The sequence below is a fragment of the Elgaria multicarinata genome, chromosome 8, assembly GCF_023053635.1.
Source record: "Elgaria multicarinata webbii isolate HBS135686 ecotype San Diego chromosome 8, rElgMul1.1.pri, whole genome shotgun sequence".
In the NCBI taxonomy this organism is placed as follows: Eukaryota; Metazoa; Chordata; class Lepidosauria; order Squamata; family Anguidae; genus Elgaria; species Elgaria multicarinata.
In genome coordinates, this window is record NC_086178.1 from 11,929,403 (window position 1) to 11,954,205 (window position 24,803).

At 50.0% G+C, this 24,803-nt stretch overlaps 1 protein-coding gene across 1 annotated transcript in view; it reads left to right on the top strand.

Annotated features, from left to right (window-relative positions):
* Nucleotides 1-17,588, top strand: part of FAM131A (family with sequence similarity 131 member A) — a 78,293-nt gene extending 60,705 nt beyond the window's left edge. Inside the window, exons 4-6 of the mRNA XM_063131856.1 lie at nucleotides 2,280-2,462; nucleotides 10,350-10,478; nucleotides 17,065-17,588. Coding sequence (XP_062987926.1) covers nucleotides 2,280-2,462; nucleotides 10,350-10,478; nucleotides 17,065-17,588 — 836 coding nt within the window. The remainder of the gene's footprint in view (nucleotides 1-2,279; nucleotides 2,463-10,349; nucleotides 10,479-17,064) is intronic.
* The last annotated feature ends 7,215 nt before the right edge of the window (nucleotides 17,589-24,803 follow it).

The window sequence follows — 24,803 nt, forward strand, 5'->3', positions numbered from 1 at the left end:
CTGCGGCGCTTGGCCCCATGTTCTGCGGTCTCGGGCTCACCCCGAGATTGCGGAAAAAACAGGCCTAAAGGGGAGGGCAAGATCCCAGGGCAAGGGAGGGATCATCCCTCCCTGATCCCGGGATCCCCTGTGCGTCATGTGGACACACAGGGACGATCCTGGGGATCACCCTGGGATAAAGCCCCATGTAGCTATGGCCTAGGTGTATTTACTGATGATGATGGCGATGATAATGATGACACCTCAGTTGTCATGATAACAACATGACAACTGATATTGTTGTAATAGTATGACAACTGATATGTTTGTTTGTTTTAACGGGATGTTATATTTCTATCCAGCTTTTCCATAGGAATGCTAACAAAACTAACATTGCACAAGGCATTGTATGGAAACAAGGCTTAGTGGAAAATGGGAGAGAATGGATTAAGCTATTGTCCCATAGTGACCTTCCCCCATCTGGTGCCCTCCGGATGTGTTGGAGTACAACTCCCATTATCCTCAGCTAGCATGGCCATTACGGAAGGTTGTCAGAAGTAGTAAAGATTAGGGAGGTAGGGAGTAGGACTTGTCTATGATTACTGTTTATGATGCATCTTTCTCACCCTTCCTCTAAGGAGTTTAGGGAGGCATTCATGTTCCCTCCCCCAGTTTATCTTCACAACAGCCCTGTGAGGTAGGTTTGACTGAGAGAAAGTGACTGGCTCAAGATCACCCAGTAAGCTTCACGTCCGGAGTGAGGATTTGAACCTGAGTTTCCCCAGCCTAACCACTGCTCCCCATGTAGCCATGGTGACGTCAGTCCTTGAGAGCCTTTCTAATCTGAGAGGGTGGTGAAATGAACATAGTATACAACACACAAGTACCACCTCTTTAAACTTTTGCAAGCAAGGACATCTTGTAACTGGATTTCCTTCCTGCTGGCGGTTGAGGTCCACTTCTGTTTCCTCTGGGGGCATCATGGACTGGCAGAGCCAGAAGCCGGATTAGAGCCAGATGAAGACGTTTGGCTACCTGGAGTGGCTGCCGTGTTGCCAAATCCACAGGAAGCCCCTCGGAATTGCTGGCAATTTCGGCCAAGGTTGCTGGGCAGCCATCCTCAAGGAACATCTGTGTGACAGGAGTAGAGCAAACACCCCTTTCTTTCATGTCCCTTAAACCCACAGCAAATGGAAAGGTTAAGAGCCTCCCCCACCTCACCCCACAGTAGGTCTGCTGCTTTTGTGGAGGGTGGAATACGTAGGGTGACCATATGAAAAGGAGGACAGGGCTCTTGTGTCTTTAACAGTTGCATAGAAAAGGGAATTTCAGCAGGTGTCATTGGTATCCCTCTTTATCACAACAGTTAAAGCTGCAGGAGCCCTGTCCTCTTTTGTATCTGGTCAAGAGGGCAGGGTTCCTACAGCTGTTAAGTGTTGCGATGAAGAGGGAATTTTATACGGTTGTTTTATACTTTGAATGTTTTTAATTTTTGTGAACCGCCCAGAGAGCTCCGGCTATTGGGCGATATAGAAATGTAATAAATAAATAAATAAATAAATAAATAAATAAATAAATAAATTTCACCAGGTGCTGCATGCATACAAAAGATATAGGAACCCTGTCCTCCTTTTCATATGGTCGCCCTAGGAATGGGGGAGTCAGAAACAGCCAAGCTACCTGTGACGGAGCATCACATGTAAATTGGCTCTTATTATGAGGATGCCTTTTCAGTGGTTCTCCCTTTTACCAGGGTGTCTCTTATGACACAGAGAGCATTGGAATTTAGGAAGCTGCCTTATACTGAACCAGGCCACTGGTCCATCTAGCCCTGTGTTGTGAACCCTGACTGGCATCAATGGCTCTCCAGGATTTCAGGCAGGAGTCTTTCCCTGCACTACCTGAAGATGAGAACATCAGAAGAGCCCTGCTGGATCACACCAAGGGTCCATCTGGTCCCATGTTCCATTCACACAGTAGCCAACCAGATGCCCCTGGGATACCCGTGAGCAGGACGTGCGTGCAACAGCACCCTCCTGCCCATGTTCCCCAGCGACTGGCAGACTGCCTCTGATACTGGAGGTAGGATATAGCCATCAGGGCAAGTAGCCATGACATGCCGGAGATTGAACCTGCATTCAAAGCAGTGAGCTACTGAGCTACGGCCCGTCCCTTAAGGGTCAGCGCCTCCGGAAGGTGGCTGCAAGTCTATTTATGGGATGGAGAGCCTCACCGCAAAGTAGATATCTCAATGTCAGTTTGGGGCATCCCCAGCTAACCCCCTTTTCCTCTGTTCGCAGGCATTTCGCAGGTGGTGAAGGATCATGTGACGAAGCCCACGGCCATGGCCCAAGGCAGGGTTGCCCACCTCATTGAGTGGAAGGGGTGGTGCAAGCCCGTGGATTCCCCGGTGGCTCTGGAAAGCACGTTCAACTCCTACTCGGACCTCAGCGAAGGAGAGCAGGAGGCCAGGTTTGCTGCAGGTGGGACCTGCATGGGAGGGGAAAGACGTTGTGCTGTCTGGAGTGGGGTTTTATTCTGTACAAATCCAGAAAGAAGGTCCCTTAAGAGCCGTACTGGATCAGGCCACAGGACAGCACAGTGGCCAGCCAGCTGTCTCTGGGAAGGCCATAAGCAGGGCATAGAACAGAACCAATCTGAAAATGTTCCCCAACAACTGGTGTACACAACCATACTGCCTCTGATACCGGAGGTAACATAGAGTCATCACAGGTGCTGACAGCCTTTCTAATCTGAGGGGGTATGGGAACAAACAAACAAATTCCTGGAGCAGTGGGCTATCAGTGGCTACTAGTCCTGATGGCCATATGCTACCTCCAGTACCAGAGGCATCATCATCATCATCATCATTATTAATAATAATAATAATAATAATAATAATAATAATAATAATAATAATAATAATATACCACCCCATAGCCGAAGCTCTCTGGGAGGTTTACAAACCTTAATGCACCAGTTTCTGGGGAACATGGGTGGGAGGGTGTTCTTGCATCCGTATCCTGCTTGTGGGTTCCTTGTTGACAGCTGGTTGGTCACTGTGTGAACAGAATGCTGGACTAGAAAGACCCTTGGTCTGATCCCGCATGGCTCTTCTTCTGGTTAGGCCTCATCTAGAGTATTGCGTCCAGTTCTGGGCTCCATAATTCAAGAAGGACGCAGACAAGCTGGAGCGTGTTCAGAGGAGGGCAACCAGGATGATCAGGGGTCTGGAAACAAAGCCCTATGAAGAGTGACTGAAAGAACTGGGCCTGTTTAGTCTGGAGAAGGGAAGATTGAGGGGAGGCATGATAGCACTCTTCAAATGCTTAAAAGGTTGTCACACAGAGGAGGGCCAGGATCTCTTCTTGATCCTCCCAGAGTGCAGGACACGGAATAACGGGCTCAAATTAAAGGAAACCAGATTCCAGCTGGACATCAGGAAAAACTTCCTGACTGTTAGAGCAGTACGACAATGGAATCAGTTACCTAGGGAGGTTGTGGGCTCTCCTACACTAGAGTCATTCAAGAGGCAGCTGGACAAGCATCTGTCAGGGATGCTTTAGGGTGGATTCCTGCATTGAGCAGGGGGTTGGACTCAATGGCCTTGTAGGCCCCTTCCAACTCTGCTATTCTATGATTCTTCTGTTCTAAACCACACACGCACACACAAACACAGTTTAAACTTTTGCAAGCAAGGACATCTTGTAACTAGATGCTTGGGAGTGTTGTACCGGAGCCAGGACTTGCAGGGTCAACATGCCAGGACTTCTTGACTAGCAGGCATGACATCATCTGCCACCCCCCTCAGGCTTCCTCGTTTCCTCTGAGTTTAGTTACAATCCTCACGCAAGCTGTTGGTGTGTGTGTGTGAGATCGTGGGTGTTCTCAGCAACATTATATTGCCGTGATCTATCCCTGTTGTAATTCAAAATAGTTTGGGCTGGTTTAGTCTTGAATGGGCGATTCAGACCGATTATTATGAATGACGAAAACGCAGAAATCTCAGTACGTATAACTGCATTTGATCTCATTGCTCCCCTGTTATGCTAGCTTTTCTTGTTTTGCTCCTCCCTCTGTCCCTCTCCTGTCCCATTCTCATACTGTAATCTCCTTGGGACAGGGGCCTGTTTTTTTATTTGTTTTGCTGATGCTATAGAGCTGCATGTACATTGACAGCCACTGTGTAACTACTACTACTACTAATAATAATAATGCAGGACCTGCCATGTGGCGTGTTCTGGTTCAGGGTTCCTGTCAACCTTCCAAGAAACTCCATTCCATTTCTGCTCCTCCCTGGTTTTCTGTTTCCCCTCCTCCAACAGCCAGCCTGCATTCTATCACCCCAAGCCTACTTCGGTTGTTGGGGGAAGTTGGATTTCCCCCTCTCCGAAAGTCGTTTTGTACTTCTGCAAACCATACGGTTCCCCCATGTCTATAAGGTATCATTAAGTCTCCTATTAATATATAGGATTATGATGAGCAGGCAGCCACTGGGGTGAAGAAGAAAGGGGGTCTTCACATGCAGTGCACAAGCCCAGGGTAAGCCCCCGCGCGTTGGGGTGGTCAAGCAATTTCTTCATCAGTAGCTCTGAATTTTGTAAAATCCATTCTGTCTGTGTTTCTTGGTTTGTCAGGTGCCTTTCAGTTCATCGTCCGCTTCTGGAATTGGATTTTTGTTCCAATTTCCTGAACTTGCGCATATTCGCTTCTGCGCAAATTTGCTTTTTCAAAAAAATCATATTTGTGAAAATGTGCAAATTCCCCTCCCCTCAAATATGCATTTTCATGCTTTCACCTATGAAATACGCATTTTCAGCCAGTGTCTTTTTTATTTTATGTATTTTTCAACGGCTAAATCTGCATAAAATTCCAGAAAGTAAAACAACTTGGAAAAATCCGCTCCACGGCAGAATTCAAAAAAATCTGAACTCATTTGGTTCTGCTGTGGATTTTGATGTCTACATTGTGAGCTGATATTTTACCGCACCTCTCCTAGCCAAGTCCTAGAAACCATAGCCATGGGCAAAGTCAAAACATCAGCTTGCTGTGGGAGAAAAATCGGGCACCAGGCACATTTGCTAAGTCTGCACCGAAACCCCGCCCACGTCTGCTCAGTCCCCCATTCAGTCCACTTTTCAGAGTTTTTGAGTCAGCCCAAAGCATTGACAGACATTTCGCAGCACATGGATCCTCTGGCGCGGACAACTGGTCTTGAAAAATGGGTTGGTGCCTCTGCAGGTTGGAGGGGCTTGGGTGTTGGACAAGCTGCTGTTGGTTTGACCGCCTCTGCTCCATCCCTTCCCTCACCCCCTGCCTCCTCCCGTGCAAGCAGGAGAGGCTGGCGCTGCCCTTGTAAAAGCTCAGCCTAACACAGAAGGCCGCCAGCTGAGTCACCAAATGATTCAGGAACCAGGGAAACGGAGCCCAGGAGAGAATCATTAACTCCCTCGTCCCCTGCCCCTCTCCTCAGGAGGTTAGGCTGCCTTCATTGAGCCAGAGCTCTCTGTGCTCCCAGGGCGAAATGGAGCATGAGCTAGGACAACGGAGCAGCTGTCCTCCTGCCTGCTAAGTCCCTTGCTTTAGAAACAAAAGGGACTGTCGAAGGACATGACTGTCACCCAAGCACCCGGCCTGCCTCAAGGGCTGAACTGTTCACTGCCTGACAAACTGTGGGGAGAGACAGACGTGGGGATGGATAAACAGTGACAGACAATTCTGCTGCCAGAGCAACTCAGATCCACAGGCGTGCCTTTGAGAGCGCTCAATTCAGCAGGGGAAGGACTGACCATAGAGCGTCCCTGGGGTTATTCATTTCCCTGCTTTTGGAAGTCCCTCAGTACAGGCAGTGTCATCTCCCCCCCACCCCCACGGGAGCTCTTCCCAATGTCGGTGAAAGAAATGACCATGACATGCACCGCAGTGAACTTCAGTGCCTCTCAATGAACTCTAATGCACTGTGAAACCAGGGAAAGGCTACGGGGACGATCAGAACATAAGAAGAGCCCTGATGCTGGATCAGACCAAGGGTCACCTAGTCCAGCACGCTGTTCACACAGCGGCTAACCAGCCATCGGCCAGGGATGAACAAGCAGGACATGGTGCAACAGCACCCTCCCGCCCATGTTCCCCAGCAACTGGTGCACACAGGCTTACTGCCTCGAATACTGGAGATGTGCTATGTTCCATTAAAGAGGGGCGAAGGCAGTACCGAATGGCTGCCAAAGAGACAAGGGAGCGTCTTCGAAGGTCAAACAGTTCTAGCAAACTTCAGTCCAAAGGCAATGGGTCAGGAATTACGCACTGGAAGCGCTTCCACTCACATACCCCTTTTTCCTGAGTCATGTCATGCCAAGGTCATTCGTGTCAGGCCTGGGTCGTGGCACCGTTACAAAGGGCACGTGGCAAGCGATGCCAGCTCTAGTCCGTATGCTTTCAAGTGGCTTTGAATCGGCTGCCGGATGGAGGGAAACTGGTGAAAGAAAGCTAGTGGGACCCCGGGGTCGGCCGCGCTTTATTCTTTGGAACGAGCGCCATCTACCCTTCTGCCCTACCTCTGTCATTCCTTCTCAACGGGTCAAAAAAGAGCCAGAATCCCAGGAATACCCTCTTAATTAGAGAAAGCCAGCTTCTGAGTTTACCTGCCTTTACTTTTGGAGAGACTGTGAAAGGGAACCTATTTCCTCTTCCTAGCGGCTCCCACAAGCGAAGGGCGTGGAGAGACTTACAGGAGCAAAGAGGGCTGCCTGCATTCTTCACCTGGTCCCTGTGCTGGGTCTCATCCAGACGCATTGGCCGTGCTGGCTGGGGGTGATGGAAGTTGTAGTCCAACCCATCTAGAGAGCAAGAGGACAGACTGATCTAGCGTGACAAGCAGATAATAGTTATAGTTTTTGCTCTCTTTTTTCCTTCTTTCTCCTGCATGATAAACTGCGCCTGCTGTGACGGCTGCTTCCCTGCCACTATTAAAGGCAGGAGAGCCCCCTCCTCATCTGTGGGTCACTCGGCTTCTGTTCCTATTGGCGGTGAATTGCTGGTTGCCTTCAGGGCCCTTTCGCCGGCTACATTTTTGCTGTGATTCAACCTGTGCTTCCCAGGCAAATTCTGGGCTAATTGCAATGGCTGGGGCCTGAAGCTGGGAGTGACCGCTTCTTTCCGCACCCACCCTCCTCCCCAGGAGGTGACGCACACAGGCAGCTGCGTCTCCAAATTGGCCACACGTAGGCCCCGTTTCAGCCAAGGCTTCGGCTGCTTACCGACAAGTGAAATTAACGAAATGTGCAGCTCTGTCCACTTGTGCACCCTGGACTCTTGGCTGCTGCTCATGGTGCCTACTGGGTGGGAAACAGAAGTGTCAGAGCCCAGTCCTAAGTCCACGTGGGGCTGACTGCAGGGGGCACTCTGCATATGCTCAGAGCTGGTCTGCTTTCCAGGTACCAGTGGTGCTGGGGAGCCTGGCTAAAGGACGAAATGGGAAATTCAGGTTCTCAGACCAGATATGAGGATCTGAAAACTACCCTAAAGGGTTGCCACTTTAATTTACCTTGCAATATTACTTTAAATGGGAATATGAATAGGCAGTGGTCAATGGGCTTTGGCCGTGTGTGTGTGTGTGTGTGTGTGTGTGTGGGTGTGTGTGTGGCAGGTCAATTCCAATCTGTGTATAATTGCCAAAGCATTGCAGTGATGTACGGAACTAGGACTTGAAGGTGATGGGAAAGTTTCTTCTTTCCATGCTTGCTGGGGGTTATGGGAATTGCACTCCATGGGAAAAATTGCCCAAGAACATTAACTGGGAAATCTCAGGGCTGCTTTTACATACTTTTTCAAAAGTTAAATTGTACCTGTTCAGTGTGTTATGTGCACCTACAACAATGTTGGATGTGACACACGCTTGCTTGGAATGGGGTGCATTCTATGGGTACAGTTGCCATGGGGCTGGGATTGACTGGGGCTCCCTCACAGGTCCAGTTAGTGGGGAACATGAGTGATGCTGTGTAATGTGCAAAGGGCCCTGAGTGAGTGGTGGACCGACCTGGGTGGTCCAAGGAAGAGTGAAAAGATTTAATCTTCAAATTTGGAGTCAGCCAATGGAATCAGCTGGGAGTAGATGCAAGGCATCAAAAGGGAAAGTACTCCTTCTCACAAAAGGCATCGATTAAACTCTAGCACTCATTACCGCTCGCTTGGATGTCTTTAATAGGGATTGGACAAATTCACGGGGGAGGGAAGGGCTGCCAATGGCTGTTAGCCATGATACCTAAATGGAACCTCCATGTTAGATGCAGTCTACCTTTGAAGGACAAGCGCTGGGAATAGATAATCCTGGGGCTGTTGGCTTCATGCCCTGCTTGTGGTGAAGACAGAATACTGGGCTGGGTGGAGCTTGGTCTGATCCAGTGGAGGCAGTTCTTACATTCCCATAGGAGCAGACTTCAGGGTGGGCGTCCTTGAAAGCGGATGAATGGTGAGAGGCCTGAGGGATCCATGCACGCCGCATGTCTGTACCTCCTCTGGACCAATCTCTCTGCCCCTACGATTTATTTCTTGCCAATAGTTCAGACATACCAGCCCCCCCCTTCCTGCCCAGGTTAGGGAGACCCTACCCTAAATAAATACATCCCCCATTTGCCATAAACCATGCAAATGAGGCAGAGTCATGCTAATTTTCCTAGTTTGCACAACTTCTCCTGATAACAGAATTTAGGCAATTGGATTTTTTTTTTTTTAGTGGCCTGGTTCTTGTCACATCTCAGCTTCGCCTTGGGCAAGAGGCAGTTTTAAATTTGCATATATTTAAGATCAATGAACCACGTGAAAATCGACGATGGAATTTCGGGCGGGTGAGTTTCCTCTGGGGGAGTTGGAAACCTGCCTAAATCAATAAGTTGGCTGAAGAATTTCCATTCTTAGGGGTACAGCTGCCAGTTTGCAAACTGGAGTTCCCACCTGTCTCTTTAAATCAGGGACGAGGAACCTTTATTGGCCTGAGGAAAGGGGGCTCACCCCAAAGCCCCTGACATCATCAATCCCCACCCTACCTGCTTTTGCTTTCTCTGTGCAGAGAAAGCTTCAAGCCTCTCTCTGCACAGAGAAATATATAGATAGGTAGGGATGATGTCAGGGGAGCAGGCAGGACCTGGAGAAAGGACAGGGCTGGGTGTGGGTGTGTCTGTACGGCCCGTATACCCCATCATGGCTGCACAGCGGCGCTGCATTGTTTATGGGACGCAGCCACCAACCTGCAGCCACAGCGGACTTTTACTCCTGAAACTGCGCTATTACGTCGTGTGGTTTATTGCTATCTGTTTAGTGGCACCAAGGTCACTATATTGTTTCTCCCTCTGTCAGTGGCGGCCTCGTTTTGGGATAAGCCAGTGGGCACTGCTGGGGTCAGATCCAAGTCCAGGGTAAGCGTGGGAAGGCAGGGAAGGGGGGCGGAAGCGGCCTTGACGAGCCGAATGTCTGCCGGTGCTGCGTTGTTCCTGGCCGGATAGCCCACGATCCCTCCTGCCGTCTGCCTTTATAGTTTTCGCCTCGCAGCAGCGACGCTGTAGGGGTTTGACAGAATCAGCTACAAAGCGGTATCATATAGACGCCCCCTGGGAGGCCTTCCTCCACGGTCTGGACTGGGAAGCTCAGCTGACCAAATGTAGCCCATGGGCTGGAGGTTCCCTGCTGATGCCTTAAACGTTCATGGGGTGAGAAGATGATGTGTTGCTGTCTTTTGCCTCATTGCACCACCGGTCCCTTCACCCACCCTCTTTCCCCTGGGAGATAGAACCAGAACCCTCCTCACTACCTGGGAAGTGGATTGGAGGAACACCGCATGAGCTGCAATCTCACTGGTCGCGTGAAGATATTTAAAGGGACAGATAGAAGCTCCAGGTTACAATCGGGCGACCCTGAGGATTGCCAGGCTACACCTGAGAAACGAGCATATACCTTTAAATTCTGCGATGCAAGAGAAAACAAAGACAATCTCAGTTTCCCTCCTGGGCATTGTAATTCCAATCCCCTTCCTTTACCTGCTGCATGATGCACCTGGAGACTTGGACATTACAGCACGCAGAGATACGGGGCTGGATGACAGGGACAAGGAGGGATCCTTAGAAGGTGCGACTGCCTTGTTGATTCTCGCATCGCAGAATTTAAAGGTATATGCACATTTTCTGAGTTGTGAACTGGGTGTCTGAAATGTAACAGGTTAAGCTTCCCCCACTGCATCACCACGGCTGGGAAAACCACGTATTTTGGCCCATCACCCAGCATCCTTAGCCGACCCTTGTTCCAGATGTTGTCCCGTGACCTTTTGTTTCTGCCAGGCTCCGCCTCTCTTTCTGTGACTGACAGCTCTCTCTCCTCCCTAGGTGTAGCTGAGCAATTTGCTATCGCCGAAGCCAAGCTGAGAGCCTGGTCTTCGGTGGATGGCGATGACTCCAACGACGAATCCTATGATGAGGATTTTGCCACTCCCACCGACACAACTCAGCCAGCTGGTAAGTGAGGGGGTGGTGGTGGTGGCACATCTCTCTCTCTCTCTCACAGCTCCTTGTGGACTGTCCAGGAATACCACCTCCCCCTGTATTTTGGGGGGAAGGGTTTGCGTACACATGTGGTGCGCCCCTCAGGGAAGAAGCCACTCGCTGAAAGCTGAGCCAGATCTCCCAGAAGTATCACAAACCGGATGAACAATTTGGCATTAACCACCCCATGTGGCTTGGCTGCAGCATCAGGGAATCAGAAGTGTACCTGCCTCCTTTGCCTGCCGTTGCAATAAATACCTGCCGAAAGACCTCTCCAGCGGTGGTCTTAGAGTTGCTCCATTCCTCTCTGAGCCACGCCTGTTTAGCACCGCTCCTGCCACAGGCTGCATCCCCTTTTGTTGAAGAAACAGATATGAAGAGCTGTTATGTCCTAAAGAAGTGTTGCCCTAGGTGCTGTCTAGGCACAGGGAAAGCCCCGCAGTGACTTGGGATCTGCGCTGCGTCAGTTAGACAACACAGGCGCAGCTTCGCAGCCACCGGGGGCTTTTCCCACAAAGCTGCAGATGGAAACGGTTGGGGATTTAACCCGACTTTTTCAATCAGAGCAATGTTAGTACAGCACTTTGGCCGCCTGACGTCGTTCCGGGGCCAAGCCAGGGCAATCTGAGGGTGGTGCCGGGTGGATGGCGATCGGTGCTTAGTCGCCTTCCACCAGAAAGAGCCGGGGAGCGGCACCAGTACCCAGAGGGCCACCCAGAAACCCTGTGCTCCCTGTTTGGCGTCAGGATCACCCAAGGAGAGGATAAGCACGGGGGTTCAGAGGGAGGTGGTGCCAACCCAGTGCCGTGAAGACAGCTCCCTAGGCATGTACAGAGTGCCTTTCCCCTCACCACTGAGCGACGGCAGCCACCCCCCATGCACACTTAGAATTAAGGAGCAGGCCTTTCCTCCAGGTGACAGGGTTCGCTTGGGGTTCCGAACCCCCATCACCCTACTTTTTTAGAAAAAAAGGAAGATCCATTAATGGTACCCTGGGAAAACAGCCCCCAAAGGGGCACGGCACTGTCTACTGGGTGCCTGGCACCTGACTTTCCCTGCACGTCTTCCATGAATCGACATGTGTCCCATGAAGAAGTCAGAGAGAAAGCATTTGAATGTGTGAATATCCCGTTTGGTGCACTCTGCGGTTTCGGCCAACCTCTGCCATCAATTTCTGGTTTGAGAACTGGCCCCGAATAAAGCCCTGAATGTCTTTTGCAGGAACACGGACGTCACATGGCAGCCCCAAATGTTGCCGCTTGGGCCTCAAGTCTTGCTCCCTCTCTTTCTCTCTCTCTCTCTCTCTCTCCCACCAGTGATCTCTTGCCCTTGGCTTGGCCTAACAGTTTTCTGGGCCGCCAGAAGACTTTGCGCCCGACCATGAGCCCCCACAGCTGGCGCACGTGTATCGGTGGAGCATGTAATCTGCGTCCTTCTGTGCAAACAAAAGCTCTCTTTTCTCTACAATTAACTGCCAATGAATCTGGGTCCATTTGCATATCAAAGAAAGTCAGTGGTAATCTGTCCGTGCGTGCTGCATCTCAGGGAAGTTCTAATTTCTCTTTTGTATAATTAGAATGAGTGGGCAAGAGAGAGAGAGAGAGAGAGGAGGCAGTAGCATGGATGGGGACGCTGCTTCTCGCTGGTAGCACGCGGGTGGGTGGACTGCAGCCCCACGGCACAGAGCCACCCACCCACCACTGTAGAGGATTATAGTAATCCGGGCTTTTTGTTCCCTTTTCTTTTTTTAAAAAAAGTCTCTTCTTGTTATTCTTTCAAGCCGCAATAAATCAAAAGGCTCCCAGGGTTAGATGCATATAGCTAAAATTCGCTCCGATATGTTTGGGACGTAATCTATATGGAAGGCGGCTGCACCGCGCAGCGGATTAGAATGGAAGCTGACTGTTCAAGTTGTGTCAAACTGACTGACTGCTCTTTGACCGTGCCCAAATATTGTCAAAATATTTCTGGAGGTCACGAAACTTCTTTCGCAAGCGGGAGCCTACACTCATAATTACATCGTCGGGTTTTTTTTTAAGCCAGTAGGTAGTCGGCATGAGTTACTCCAATATTGCGTATTTCTGTAGGCTCAGCTGCCATCAACATTCCATAAGTTTTGGAAGCTCACCAGTTCTTGGGGCCTTTGGGGCCATTTAAAAATTATTTCCCTTTTTAACTTTCAAACTTACATACTTCTTTATATCTAGGGGGTCCCCTGAATATGCAGAAACCACTGCCTTATTTTTGGGGTGGTCCGATTTTGCTTTCATACTGATAGATACTTAACCACTCCAGATTGAAGGAATGCTTTGCATCTAACAGGTACCAGGAAATGGGGACTGTTCCTGGTAGATTGGGACAGTTGGAGTGTCAACGGATGAGCATTTTATCACATGCTCATTACTGGGCACTCATGGATTTTCGCAGGTCCTTTTCATGACGCATATGCCTCTCGCACATCTTCTGCTCCTTCTGCTTGTTTTCCCCGTCCAAAAAAAAAAATACCCGGAAAATCTGGCTTTTTTGGCTGTAGCGAAAGGTGCCGCCATTTCCTGCTGTGTGCAGGAGAAGGAGTGGGATAAAAACGCCCAGTGAATGGGGCGCGTGGTCACTGTTTGCTTGTCCCTATTGTGGGACAGAAAAGCAACGGTAAGGAAACACGATTCCCTCCCCCCCACCCCCGGTCTGATGATGTTCTTGGAGAATATGAGAGAGACCAAATTTAGCGATGGGCACCACCAGCCTGCAATTCATAGAATCATAGAATCATAGAATAGCAGAGTTGGAAGGGGCCTGCAAGGCCATCGAGTCCAACCCCCTGCTCAAGGCAGGAAAAGCATCCCTGACAGATCCTTGTCCAGCTGCCTCTTGAAGGCCTCTAGTGTGGGAGAGCCCACAACCTCCCCAGGCAACTGATTCCATTGTTGTACTGCTCTAACAGTCAGGAAGTGTTCCCTGATGTCCAGCTGGAATCTGGCTTCCTTTAACTTGAGCCCGTTATTCCGTGTCCTGCACTCTGGGGGGATCGAGAAAAGATCCTGGCGTCCTCTGTGTGACAACCTTTTAAGTATTTGAAGTGTGCTATCATGTTCCCCATATAACTTCTTTGCAGCAGTTGCATGGGGAACCCTTTTGCTACCAAGGGGCACATTCCCTCAGGGATAATGTTTCAGGAACCACCCAGAGAGCTTTTTGTGAACTGCCCAGAGAGCTTCGGCTATTGGGCGGTATAGAAATGCAATAAATAAATAAATAAATACCACCTTAGAATGCTTCTCCACATAAAAGAACTCCTTGCAGATAGAAAACTGGCACAGCAGGTGGAGAGGTCCTTGCTCAGCCCTTAAGAGCTAGCTTTCCATTTGCAGGGAGCATCCCCCCCCCAAAAGGTCACCCCCCATCTGCCCATAATAGTGTTATAAACCACACTACCACCATATTCTGCGGCACATGTAGGTTGGGGGTCTCTATTACCAAAAAAGAATTGAAATGGCAAAGCAGGCCTTTGAGGCTGTCAGTTGTGAACTGCACATGTGCCCTTAAATGCAACGAACACAGAAGTAGCAAGTGGGAAAGACTGGAATCCCCTTTCTGCATTTATTGAACAATTGTCCATTTTGCCAGAATATTGCAGCTGATTGCAGCTCCTTAGAGCAGCCTTCCTCAACCTGGGGCGCTCCAGATGTGTTGGACTACAACTCCCAGAATGCCCCAGCAGCTGGCTGGGGCATTCTGGGAGGTGCAGTCCAACACGTCTGGAGCGCCCCAGGTTGAGGAAGGCTGCCTTAGAGTTTGATTAAAGCCCCCTAGAATCATAGAATCATAGAATAGCAGAGTTGGAAGGGGCCTACAAGGCCATCGAGTCCAACCCCCTGCTCAATGCAGGAATCCACCCTAAAGCATCCCTGACAGATGGTTGTCCAGCTGCCTCTTGAATGCCTCTAGTGTGGGAGAGCCCACAACCTCCCTACGTAACTGATTCCACCGTCGCACTGCTCTAACAGTTAGGAAGTTTTTCCTGATGTCCAGCCGGAATCTGGCTTCCTTTAACTTGAGCCCATTATTCCGTGTCCTGCACTCTGGGAGGATCGAGAAGAGATCCTGGCCCTCCTCTGTGTGACAACCTTTTAAGTATTTGAAGAGTGCTATCATGTCTCCCCTCAATCTTCTCTTCTCCAGGCTAAACATGCCCAGTTCTTTCAGTCTCTCTTCATAGGGCTTTGTTTCTAGACCTCTGATCATCCCGGTTGCCCTCCTCTGAACACGCTCCAGCTTGCCTGCGTCCTTCTTGAATTGTGGAGCCCAGAACTGGACACAATACTCTAGATGAGGCCTAACCAGGGCCCCTAGAACACATGTAGCCTCCCCCGGTCCCATGCTTTCCTCACTGTGTTGCTCCCAATAATCTGTGGGCCCAGTGCTCTTCAACATTTTTATTAATGATTTGGACGAGGAGGTGCAGGGAACGCTGATCAAATTTGCAGATGACACCAAATTGGGTGGGATAGCTAATACCCTGGAAGACAGAAACAAACTTCAAAGTGATCTTGATAGGCTGGAGTGCTGGGCTGAAAACAACAGGATGAAATTTAATAGGGATAAATGCCAAGTTCTACATTTAGGGAATAGAAACCAAAGGCACAGTTACAAGATGGGGGACACTTGGCTCAGCAATACTACAAACGAGAAAGATCTTGGAATTGTTGTAGATCGCAAGCTGAATATGAGCCAACAGTGCGATATGGCTGCAAGAAAGGCAAATGCTATTTTGGGCTGCATTAATAGAAGTATAGCTTCCAAATCACGTGAGGTACTGGTTCCTCTCTATTCGGCCCTGGTTAGGCCTCATCTAGAGTATTGTGTCCAGTTCTGGGCTCCACAATTCAAGAAGGATGCAGACAAGCTGGAGCGTGTTCAGAGGAGGGCAACCAGGATGATCAGGGGTCTAGAAACAAAGCCCTATGAAGAGAGACTGAAAGAACTGGGCATGTTTAGCCTGGAGAAGAGAAGATTGAGGGGAGACATGAGAGCACTCTTCAAATACTTAAAAGGTTGTCACACAGAGGAGGGCCAGGATCTCTTCTCGATCCTCCCAGAGTGCAGGACACGGAATAACGGGCTCAAGTTACAGGAAGCCAGATTCCGGCTGGACATCAGGAAAAACTTCCTGACTGTTAGAGCAGTACGACAATGGAATCAGTTCCCTAGGGAGGTTGTGGCTTCTCCCACACTAGAGGCCTTCAAGAGGCAGCTGGACAACCCTCTGTCAGGGATGCTTTAGGGTGGATTCCTGCATTGAGCAGGGGGTTGGACTAGATGGCCTTGTGGGCCCCTTCTAACTCTGCTATTCTATGATTCTATGAACTCCAAATAGGGCTGGGAACGAATCCTACCTGAAACCCTGAGGAGAAACCTTGCCCGACAGTGACCCTGCTGGATCAGTGGCGTCATTCGGTGGGAAGGTGGCCTCCTCTGTCCTCGAGGCCTTACGTTCTTTCCGTTCTGCAGGCTTCACTTGAGTCTTGAAGTGGCAAGGCAGGTGAACGTCCAAGTTGAACACCCAGGGAGAGCGTAGACTCAGGATGCCAGAAACCATTTTACAGATGAAAAGCCCGACATGTTTCGCCCTCTCTCTTCGTTGCTAGGCCTTCTTCAAAGGGTTGTAATAACGTCGGCAGCGATTTTTCTTTTTTTACAACAGACTGTCTTGTGCTGCTGCCAGTGTTTACACTGCAAGACAATGCGTGGTTTAAAAAAATATCTCTGCAGACGTTATTGGAGTCCTTTGAAGAAGGCCTAGCAATAAAGAGAGAGGCTGAAACGCACCAGGCTTCTTATTGGTAACATTGTTTTTGGCGTCCTCTCCCTGTGTGTTCACCTGAGTCCTGACGTGACCCTCCTGGCGATTCTTCAAATAGGGTGTCCATGTGGAAAGGAGGACAGGGCTCCTGTATCTTTAATAGTTGTGTTGAAAAAGGGATGTCAGCAGGTGTCATTTGTGTACCTGCAGGTGTCATTTTGTACCTGGCGAAATTCCCTCTTCATGACAACAGTTAAAGCTGCAGGAGCCCTGCCCTCTTCTGTATCTGGTCACGCTAGGCAGGGCTCCTGCAGCTTTAACTGTTCTGATGAAGAGGGGATTTCACCAGGTGCTGCGTGTGCACAAATGACACCTGCTGACATCCCCTTTTCTCTGCAACTTTTTATTCTCTCAGTATTTTAATACTAATTTTAACTTAAATTTAAATTTTACTGTTCTAACTCTGTATCTTAATCTTATATCAATTTTGCTGCGTGGTTTTATTCTGGTTGTGCTTTTGATACTGTATTTTGTATTTGTGTTTTTAACCTGTTGGTAGTTTTATTATGGTTTTAATTTTTGTGAGCCGCCCAGAGAGCTTCGGCTATTGGGCGGTATAAAAATGTAATAAAATAAATAAATAAATAAATGAACTGTTAAAGATACAGGAGCCCGGTCCTCCTTTTCATAGGGTCACGCTAGTGACCTTCCTGGCGATTCTTCATTGCCCTGAGCTCCTGACACCTTGCTGTATTGCAGATGCAGTGAACCAGCTCCCACCCGGCACTTTGCTGAAAGGTTTCCTGCACAGCCGCTTGTGCCAGCTGAGCGCCCGGCAAGGCTCCTGCGACCCCGAGAGCGACTCCTCCCAGACCACCATCTCTCCGGAGACTTTGTGCTCCAGCCTCTGCAGCCTGGAGGACAGCCTTCTTCTCAAGGAGCTGGGCTCACCATCGGAACTGGCCGCCAAGCTGCTGGGCTCTGTGTCCGGCGGGGAAGAGGTGCTCCTTTCCACGTTGCCCACACAGACAGCCGGAGAATGTGCCTTCCGGAGCTTGGCACAGCTCGAGTGCCAGGACTCCATGTACTCCATGTCGTTCACCGAGTCCTGCCTCTCGCCCACGGAGGACGAGGGGATCCCGTGCAAGGACTACAAAGTCCACGGGGACAGCTGCCAGGTCCGGAGGAAAGTGTCCGACGTGGCCTCCTCAGGCGTGGTGTCGCTTGATGACAACGAAGAAGAGGAGGAGGAGGAGGTGGGGGACAAGCAAGAGGAGCAGTGAGCCCTGTTCCACCCGTGGCATGCTTCACCTGCCATTTTGTCCCACTCCGTGGCATCCAGCCTCAACCCTGCTCTGTGGCCCATCAGCTCTCTTTGAGGGATGGTTCCTCCCCCCTCTGGGAGGTGGCGTGGCTCTACATCGGGCAGGGGGAGGCGGGTCGAAAGGGGTCCCCCCTCCCCTCCCAGGCCTTCCTCCCCTCCACCGTGCCATCTGATTCAACCATTTACGCCTGAGGGGCCCTTTCTGTGGCTTCGTGGATTTTGCCTGCTGCATTTTCTCTCTCTCTTTATCTTGTGGCCTGTTTTTGTTTTCTTTGCATGAGAATGTCTTGGTGGGGTTGTGGGGGGAGAAACCCAAGCAAAATAACGAAAACAGGGCAGTGCCGGCTCGAGGCGCTGCCTTCCGGGCCGGTTCGGAGCACATGGCGCACTCCGGTCTCCATGCTCCAGGGAGAAGAAGCGCCTTTTATGCTGTCCAGGTGGCATGGCAAATGATACTCTTAAAGCAAAACTGTTACGATTCTTAAGACAATTTGACTAGATATTTCCCCGTTCCCTTCCAGACATCTCTGGCTCAAGGTGTAGGGCTGAAATGGAATGTGGAATGCAATGGATGCTTGATTTGTTATGCCTTTTTAAAAAAAAAAAGAAAAAAAGAAAAGAAAAAAGAAAGAAATATATATATATATATATATCTCCACACTGGCCCAAATGGACACTTCTTGGCTTTTACTGTCTCGAATTTTCTACTGTGGACCCACGGAAAAACCGGGGAAAGGGAAGAGCGTGGGCGCATCAGTGTGCTCGGTGATGCGCTTTCTCCCTTGCACGGGAGGAAGCAAGGAGCAGGGCGTGGGTTGGTGGGAGTGGCCCAGTCCTCTCGCCCCGCCCCAGAACTTTTCTATATTTTTGTATGTGTGCGTCTCCGCGTTGCCGTCTTCATGGGCGTTGCTGCCCCTACTGTGGCTGGGTTTTCTAAGGAGTTTCTTTCCTTGCCGCTCCGCTCTCCACCCTGGCCACTCAGGGTGGGAAATACTGTGATCCCCAACTCGCCTTTCTGCCCCTAATAATTCCCCAAATGCACAGGACTGGTTGACCTCGCCCCGGTTAGCCTAAGCGTCTCCGAAAGTGATGCTCTTAAACTCCAGGGAGGCAGGCCCAGGAAAACTGACTTGGTGTGATGAAGAATTTGTGCTGGGTCTATCTACACTACAAATAACCGGATTGGTTTTCATACCAGTTTAAACGTCATGGCTCCTCCCAAAGGATCCTGGGGGTTGTAGTGTGCTCAGGGTGTGGAGAATTCTCTGTGAAAGGTTCGTAACCCCTCCGCACTGAACTATAGCAAAGTTCCCCGGGGAGAGGAATGGTCTCTTAAACCAATTTTAAATCTATGGTGTACATATGCAATGGGGAAGGGGACACACAGACGCAAGCCACTGGCTTGCGCCCTTCCATTGGTACAGCATCTGCATGAATGTTTCTGTGCATGCGCACATGATATGCTTCAGCACAGGTCTGATCATACATGCACATACCTATGTAGTGAATACACCTACCCACCCACGGTTTAAAAAGCATGGCCTCCCTTTCTGTCCACCACAAATCCTAGGAGCTGAAATTCTTGGTAGCGTTGCCAGATTTTATGCTTGGCCCTGCAGCATCTGCTCAACTCACAGGAATTTAGCCTATGAAGCTTCCCCTCTGCCACGGCTTTATCTCTTCGCTGGGGATGGGTGCAGGGAGGGACACTCACTGAATTTCTTTGAGTCAAGTTGATGCTAAAAGGACAGGAGCAGGGTAGGTAATAAAAGTTGGCAACCCAAATTGCTGAGATATTTCTGCACTGTACTCGAAACTGTACTTCCTAGCTCTCTGGGGGCAGAGAAGAAGCCATGCCAACTACTTTTAAGCCATTTTGCACATTACTATTTTGGTTTTGGGATGTTTTTTTTTAATGGTTAATCCCACCTCTCCTGTAGCTTCTTCAAGACAGGTGATGCAAAACAGGCCAGGATTTCTCCTAGTTCTCTTCCATTCAGAGGAAATGGCACCTCCCTATTTAGAGGTAATATATCCCTGAATGCCAGATGCTGGGGACAGAAAAGAGGGGAGGGGATGTTACTTTGGGGTCCTGCTTGTGACCTTCACAAGGGCAAGTGATTTACCGTTGTCGGAAGCAGGGTCCTGGGAAGGCCACTTGCGCCCTCCTGCAAGGCTCACCTTGGGTTCCTCCAGCGTTTTCCCAACCTGCAGGGCTACGTCATGTCCATTTCTCCTCCTTGGCAGAGCCGTTAACAGAGCCCCTCTCCTCTATGATTCCATCTGGACACCCTACGTTTGTATTGGAAGTGTGGTCACGGCGAAATGTTCCTAGAAACGGACAGTGCACGCAAAAGACCAGCAGTGCCGATGCACGTGTGATGCGCCCCACATCGGCACCGACATCAGAGATGAATCCATAACCGGGACACGCATGCACGCATGCTCCCGCAGGGAAGCCGCCCCATGAGCATGAATATAGTCCAGGACCCCCTTATAAAGACGATCAGGCACACTGGCCCCTTTGCTTTGCTGCCTATCCCGTTTTCATTTCATCAGGCCCTCCTCAGAGGGCAGGATAGGGCCACTGAGCCAGCTGGAACGTAGTAGTTGCGCCAGGGTATCCAGATCCGTGAACTTCTGTGGGTGGAACAGGGTGCCACATTCCTAATGACTCTCTTGGGTTTTGGGCTGCTGCTGCTGGCTGTTGTTAAAGACTTGGCAATGCTGCCTGGGGCATGGGGCTCCTGTTAGTCAAGGAGGGCACTTCATAACCCTCGCACCGGCCTCTCTTCTGTCCCAAGTCCTGCCTTTCAGCTTGTAGGGATGTCTGTTCCAGGGGAACAGGGAGGGCCTGTCTTTCCTAACAGCATGCCAGGAGAGGGTAGGTGTGCGCCAGGCGTGTCGGGGACCGCAGTGGTCCCTTGCAGTTATTCCGACACAGTTGTGGCACAGCCTAAAAGGGTGGCGGTGGAAGATGAGGGGTCTTGCAATGAGAGAGAACGATGCATAAGGGGGGGGCATGTGGGGTGGGGTGGGGGTACGTTCAGTTCAAGGATGCCCCTGCCAATCAAGGATGCTTGAGAAGTCAACACTGCTCCCTCCCCCCTCCCGAATCATTTGCCACACTTTTGTGCCAAGTCAGTCCACTCCGTGGAACTGTAGCACGTACCCCTGACCCACCTCTGATCTCTGTGCAGCCTCCTCTTCACCACCCACTCTACCCCCCCTTGACGCCTGTGCAGAACTCTGTCCCAAAGCCTATACATTCCTCTCCTCCCCCCCCCCTTTGCCCCGATCCTGTCCAGCCCTTGCACTCTCCCTCCATTTCCCCTAAATGCACAATATTGTTTCTGTGTGTCCCTATTCCTGCCCCGTCCTGCTCCCGGTGTATGCCCCTGGCTGGTACGAGTGTCTGTTCTGTTCTGTTTGTATCTGTAATTCATTAAAAGGCTGGTTCTACCTGACTGGTCTGTGTGTCTCTCTGTCTCCTTGGAGTGCTCCTACAAGCTATGCTTCTTGCCATGGCATCCTTCTTCAAGTAACCACGACTTGCCTCCTTGATTTGGCTGGTGGGTTTCAAACTTTATACCTTTCCAGAGCCCCATCTGTGTCCTGGCCCTCATCTATAAATAAAAACCTGATTTTTCATTGATTCAAATGTAGGTAAAGAGCAGCAGCAGCAGCAATTTATTTCCTGAATTATTATTATTATTGTTTATTCGTTCAGTCGCTTCCGACTCTTCGTGACTTCATGGACCAGCCCACACTAGAGCTTTCTGTTGCACATGCACATTATCACATTATGCCATGTGCAATGATAAAGAGTAGAAGCCAATGAAGGTATAAATCTTATCTGCAGAGCTCCGCAGACTAATATAACACACATACTGAGCAGGAGCGTGGGTTGGACGAGGCTACAGAGGGAAAGGAAGGAGGCTGGCTGGCTGTTTCCCACTTTGTTCCCATTGCTCCCCATAAGGAAATTCAAAGAAACACCCTCCACAAACCAGGAGCGATGGGGACAGGGATGAAGCTACAAAGGGAAAGGAATATATCTATATCTATATCTATCTATCTATCTATCTATCTATCTATCTAGATAGATAGATAGATAGATAGATAGATAGATAGATAGATAGATCTGAATTTGTATTAAGAAGCTTTCTCTGCGGAGCTCCGGAGAGAGACTTCAAACTAAAATCAGCACAAACGAGGGAGGCAGTGCATTGGTGCAAAATCGGGAAATGGGCCAATCAAGTTATCCTACCCTCAAAGCTCCGCCCACAGGTCAAAATCCGGCATAACACCCCCAAAGACACACAGCCATAATGTGGTGCAAACTTGGACCCGATCTAAAAGTCGTGGTAAATCGCGAATGCAAATATGCGCATTATTGCAGTGAAAACCCAGCTCTGAGGCGAATGGATGGCTGCGTCATGTAACCTAAAATGCGAATATGTGCATTTAGGTCGGGGTAAAGAAGCCTTACAGACAAGCCCTTAGAGAGGATTCTGGGTCACCTGGATTTATGACTGCCCCCCAGGCCTTCCATTGACTTAAGTGAGCTGAGAGTGTGTCCCAGAACACGTCGGGCAAGCAGTTATTCAGGGGAGGCTGTCCGCTGGTAGTGAGTTTCTCATTGAGCTCCCTCCCCCTGCCTGATAAACTTCCCCAAACACCCAAGATCACCCAGAAATAGGCTGGCCACTTATGCTTATTTATATGCCTGGATGGAGATTTAGAAATAACAACTATAATTTAAATAGAAATAGAACACATCTCACCATCTTGAGGGAGAGTGAGCCGTACATCTGCTCAGTCGGCCAACCAGGTGCTGACTGTACAAGGGCAAGGTCTCCCTCTTTGTGGTTCTCTGACTTTGTACCAGATTTAAGGACCTAAGAAGATCCCTGCTGGATCATAGAATCATAGAATCATAGAATAGCAGAGTTGGAAGGGGCCTACAAGGCCATCAAGTCCAACCCCCTGCTCAAGGCAGGAATCCACCCTAAAGCATCCCCGACAGATGCTTGTCCAGCTGCCTCTTGAAGGCCTCTAGTGTGGGAGAGCCCACAACCTCCCTAGGGAACTGGTTCCATTGTCGTACTGCTCTAACAGTCAGGAAGTTTTTCCTGATGTCCAGCCGGAATCTGGCTTCCTTTAACTTGAGCCCGTTATTCCGTGCCCTGCACCCTGGGAGGATCGAGAAGAGATCCTGGCCCTCCTCTGTGTGACAACCTTTCAAGTATTTGAAGAATGCTATCATGTCTCCCCTCAATCTTCTCTTCTCCAGGCTTCAGACTAGATGGACCCTTCAGGCCAAGGGTCCATCTATTCCAGCCTTCGATTGACACAGTGGCCAACCTGTGTGAAACCCACAAGCAGGACATGAGTACAACAGCACCCTCTCACCCATTCTCCCCAGCGACTGGTGCACATAGGCTTATTGCCTCTGATCCTGGAGGTAGCATATGGCCATGAGGACTAGTAGCCATTGATAGCCTTCTCCTCTGTGGCTTTGTCCAATCCCCTTGGGGAAAGGCTGAAATAGAGGGTTGTCCTCTGTAGGACATCTGGCCACCTTACACAGAAAGAATAGACTCTGAAAACGACCGGACTAGAGAGGACAAGGCTTTCGGATCAGAGAGTTGTGTGGGCAAGTCTGAATTACGGCGCCTCTGCATGCCTCCCATTAAGAGGTGACTCGCACCCATGACTGGGCCATCGCAGTTGTGGGTTGACAAGTGAGAATGTGTGTAAACAAATAGAGCACTGTACATCAATGGTGCCAAATAAATAAATAAATAAATAAATAAATAAATAAATAAATAAATAATGATGATGATGACTGGGTTGAAGAGACTTACATCAGCATGAGATATATAGCCATGTGTGTGTTTGGATGCAATGATGGCCACAATCGTGTGTGTGTGTGTGTGTGTGTGTGTGAGAGAGAGAGAGAGAGAGAGAGAGAGAGAGAGAGACTGTAGCACGAATGTGTCACATACTTTGTGTACATGCTTGCAGATGTGGTTATTGATTGGCACCAGTGCAAGGAGTTTGGCGCATAGAGACAAATGCTCTCTTGGATTTTGGGCAGGATGCAGAAACTCAGGCTCAGGGGCCAGATCCTGACCACCTGGGTTCCTAATGAAGCCCTCTGGAACAGCGCAGCCCCAGGGTTCGGAGGGCCTTAGAAACCCTCAATGGGCCCCGTCCCTCAGTGAATCTACCTTCTTACCACCAATCCCACCAGCTGCTATTGCTCCTCAGCCTCTTTCACAGCGTTGCTACCACCGGCTTGCTTGACAGGCAGAAAGCCCATGAGCCAGTAGGCAGTGTTCAGAGGAGGGCAACGAGGATGATCGGGGTCTGGAAACAAAGCCCTGTGAGGAGAGACTGAAAGAACTGGGCCTGCTTAGCCTGGAGAAGAGGAGATTGAGAGGAGACATGATAGCACTCTTCAAAGACTTGAAAGGTTGTCACACAGAGGAGGGCCAGGATCTCTTCTTGAACATCCCAGAGTGCAGGAAACGGAAGAAAGGGCTCAAGTTACAAGAAGCCAGATTCTGGCTGGACATCAGGAAAAACTTCCTGACTGTTAGAGCAGTATGACAATGGAACCAGTTACCTAGGGAGGTGGTGGGCTCTCCCACATGAGAGGCCTTCAAGAGGCAGCTGGACAACTGTCAGGGATGCTTTGAGCTGGATTCCTGCAATGAGCAGGGGGTTGGACTTGATGGCCTTAGAGGCCCCTTCCAACTCTACTATTCTACAGTTCTATGATTCTATGATCTCCTCCTCCTCCCCACCACCATCATCAGAGGCAGGTGAACAAGGAAGTTGGAATGGTGACCAGGAGGAGCAGCTCTTATCAATGGGCCACCACTGGCATAAGGGCCCAGGACAACTGCCCGACCATGACTGCTCTTGATGTTGGCCCCGCTCCAAGGTCCCCAGGTGGCCACGCCCCCTTCCCCCCCCGATGGCTGATCATTGGGTGGATCCTGGATTTTGTGCCCTCCTCCCACCATTCTCAAATATTGCAATGCTTCTCTGAAGGCTTAGTTATTGGCAGGAAGTACTTTCAGCTAAAGCATGCTGGTGGTTTTCGTATCTTTGGGCCCGCCCACTTTTGCCTTTGGCCCCGCCCACCACTGAAATGTGCCCC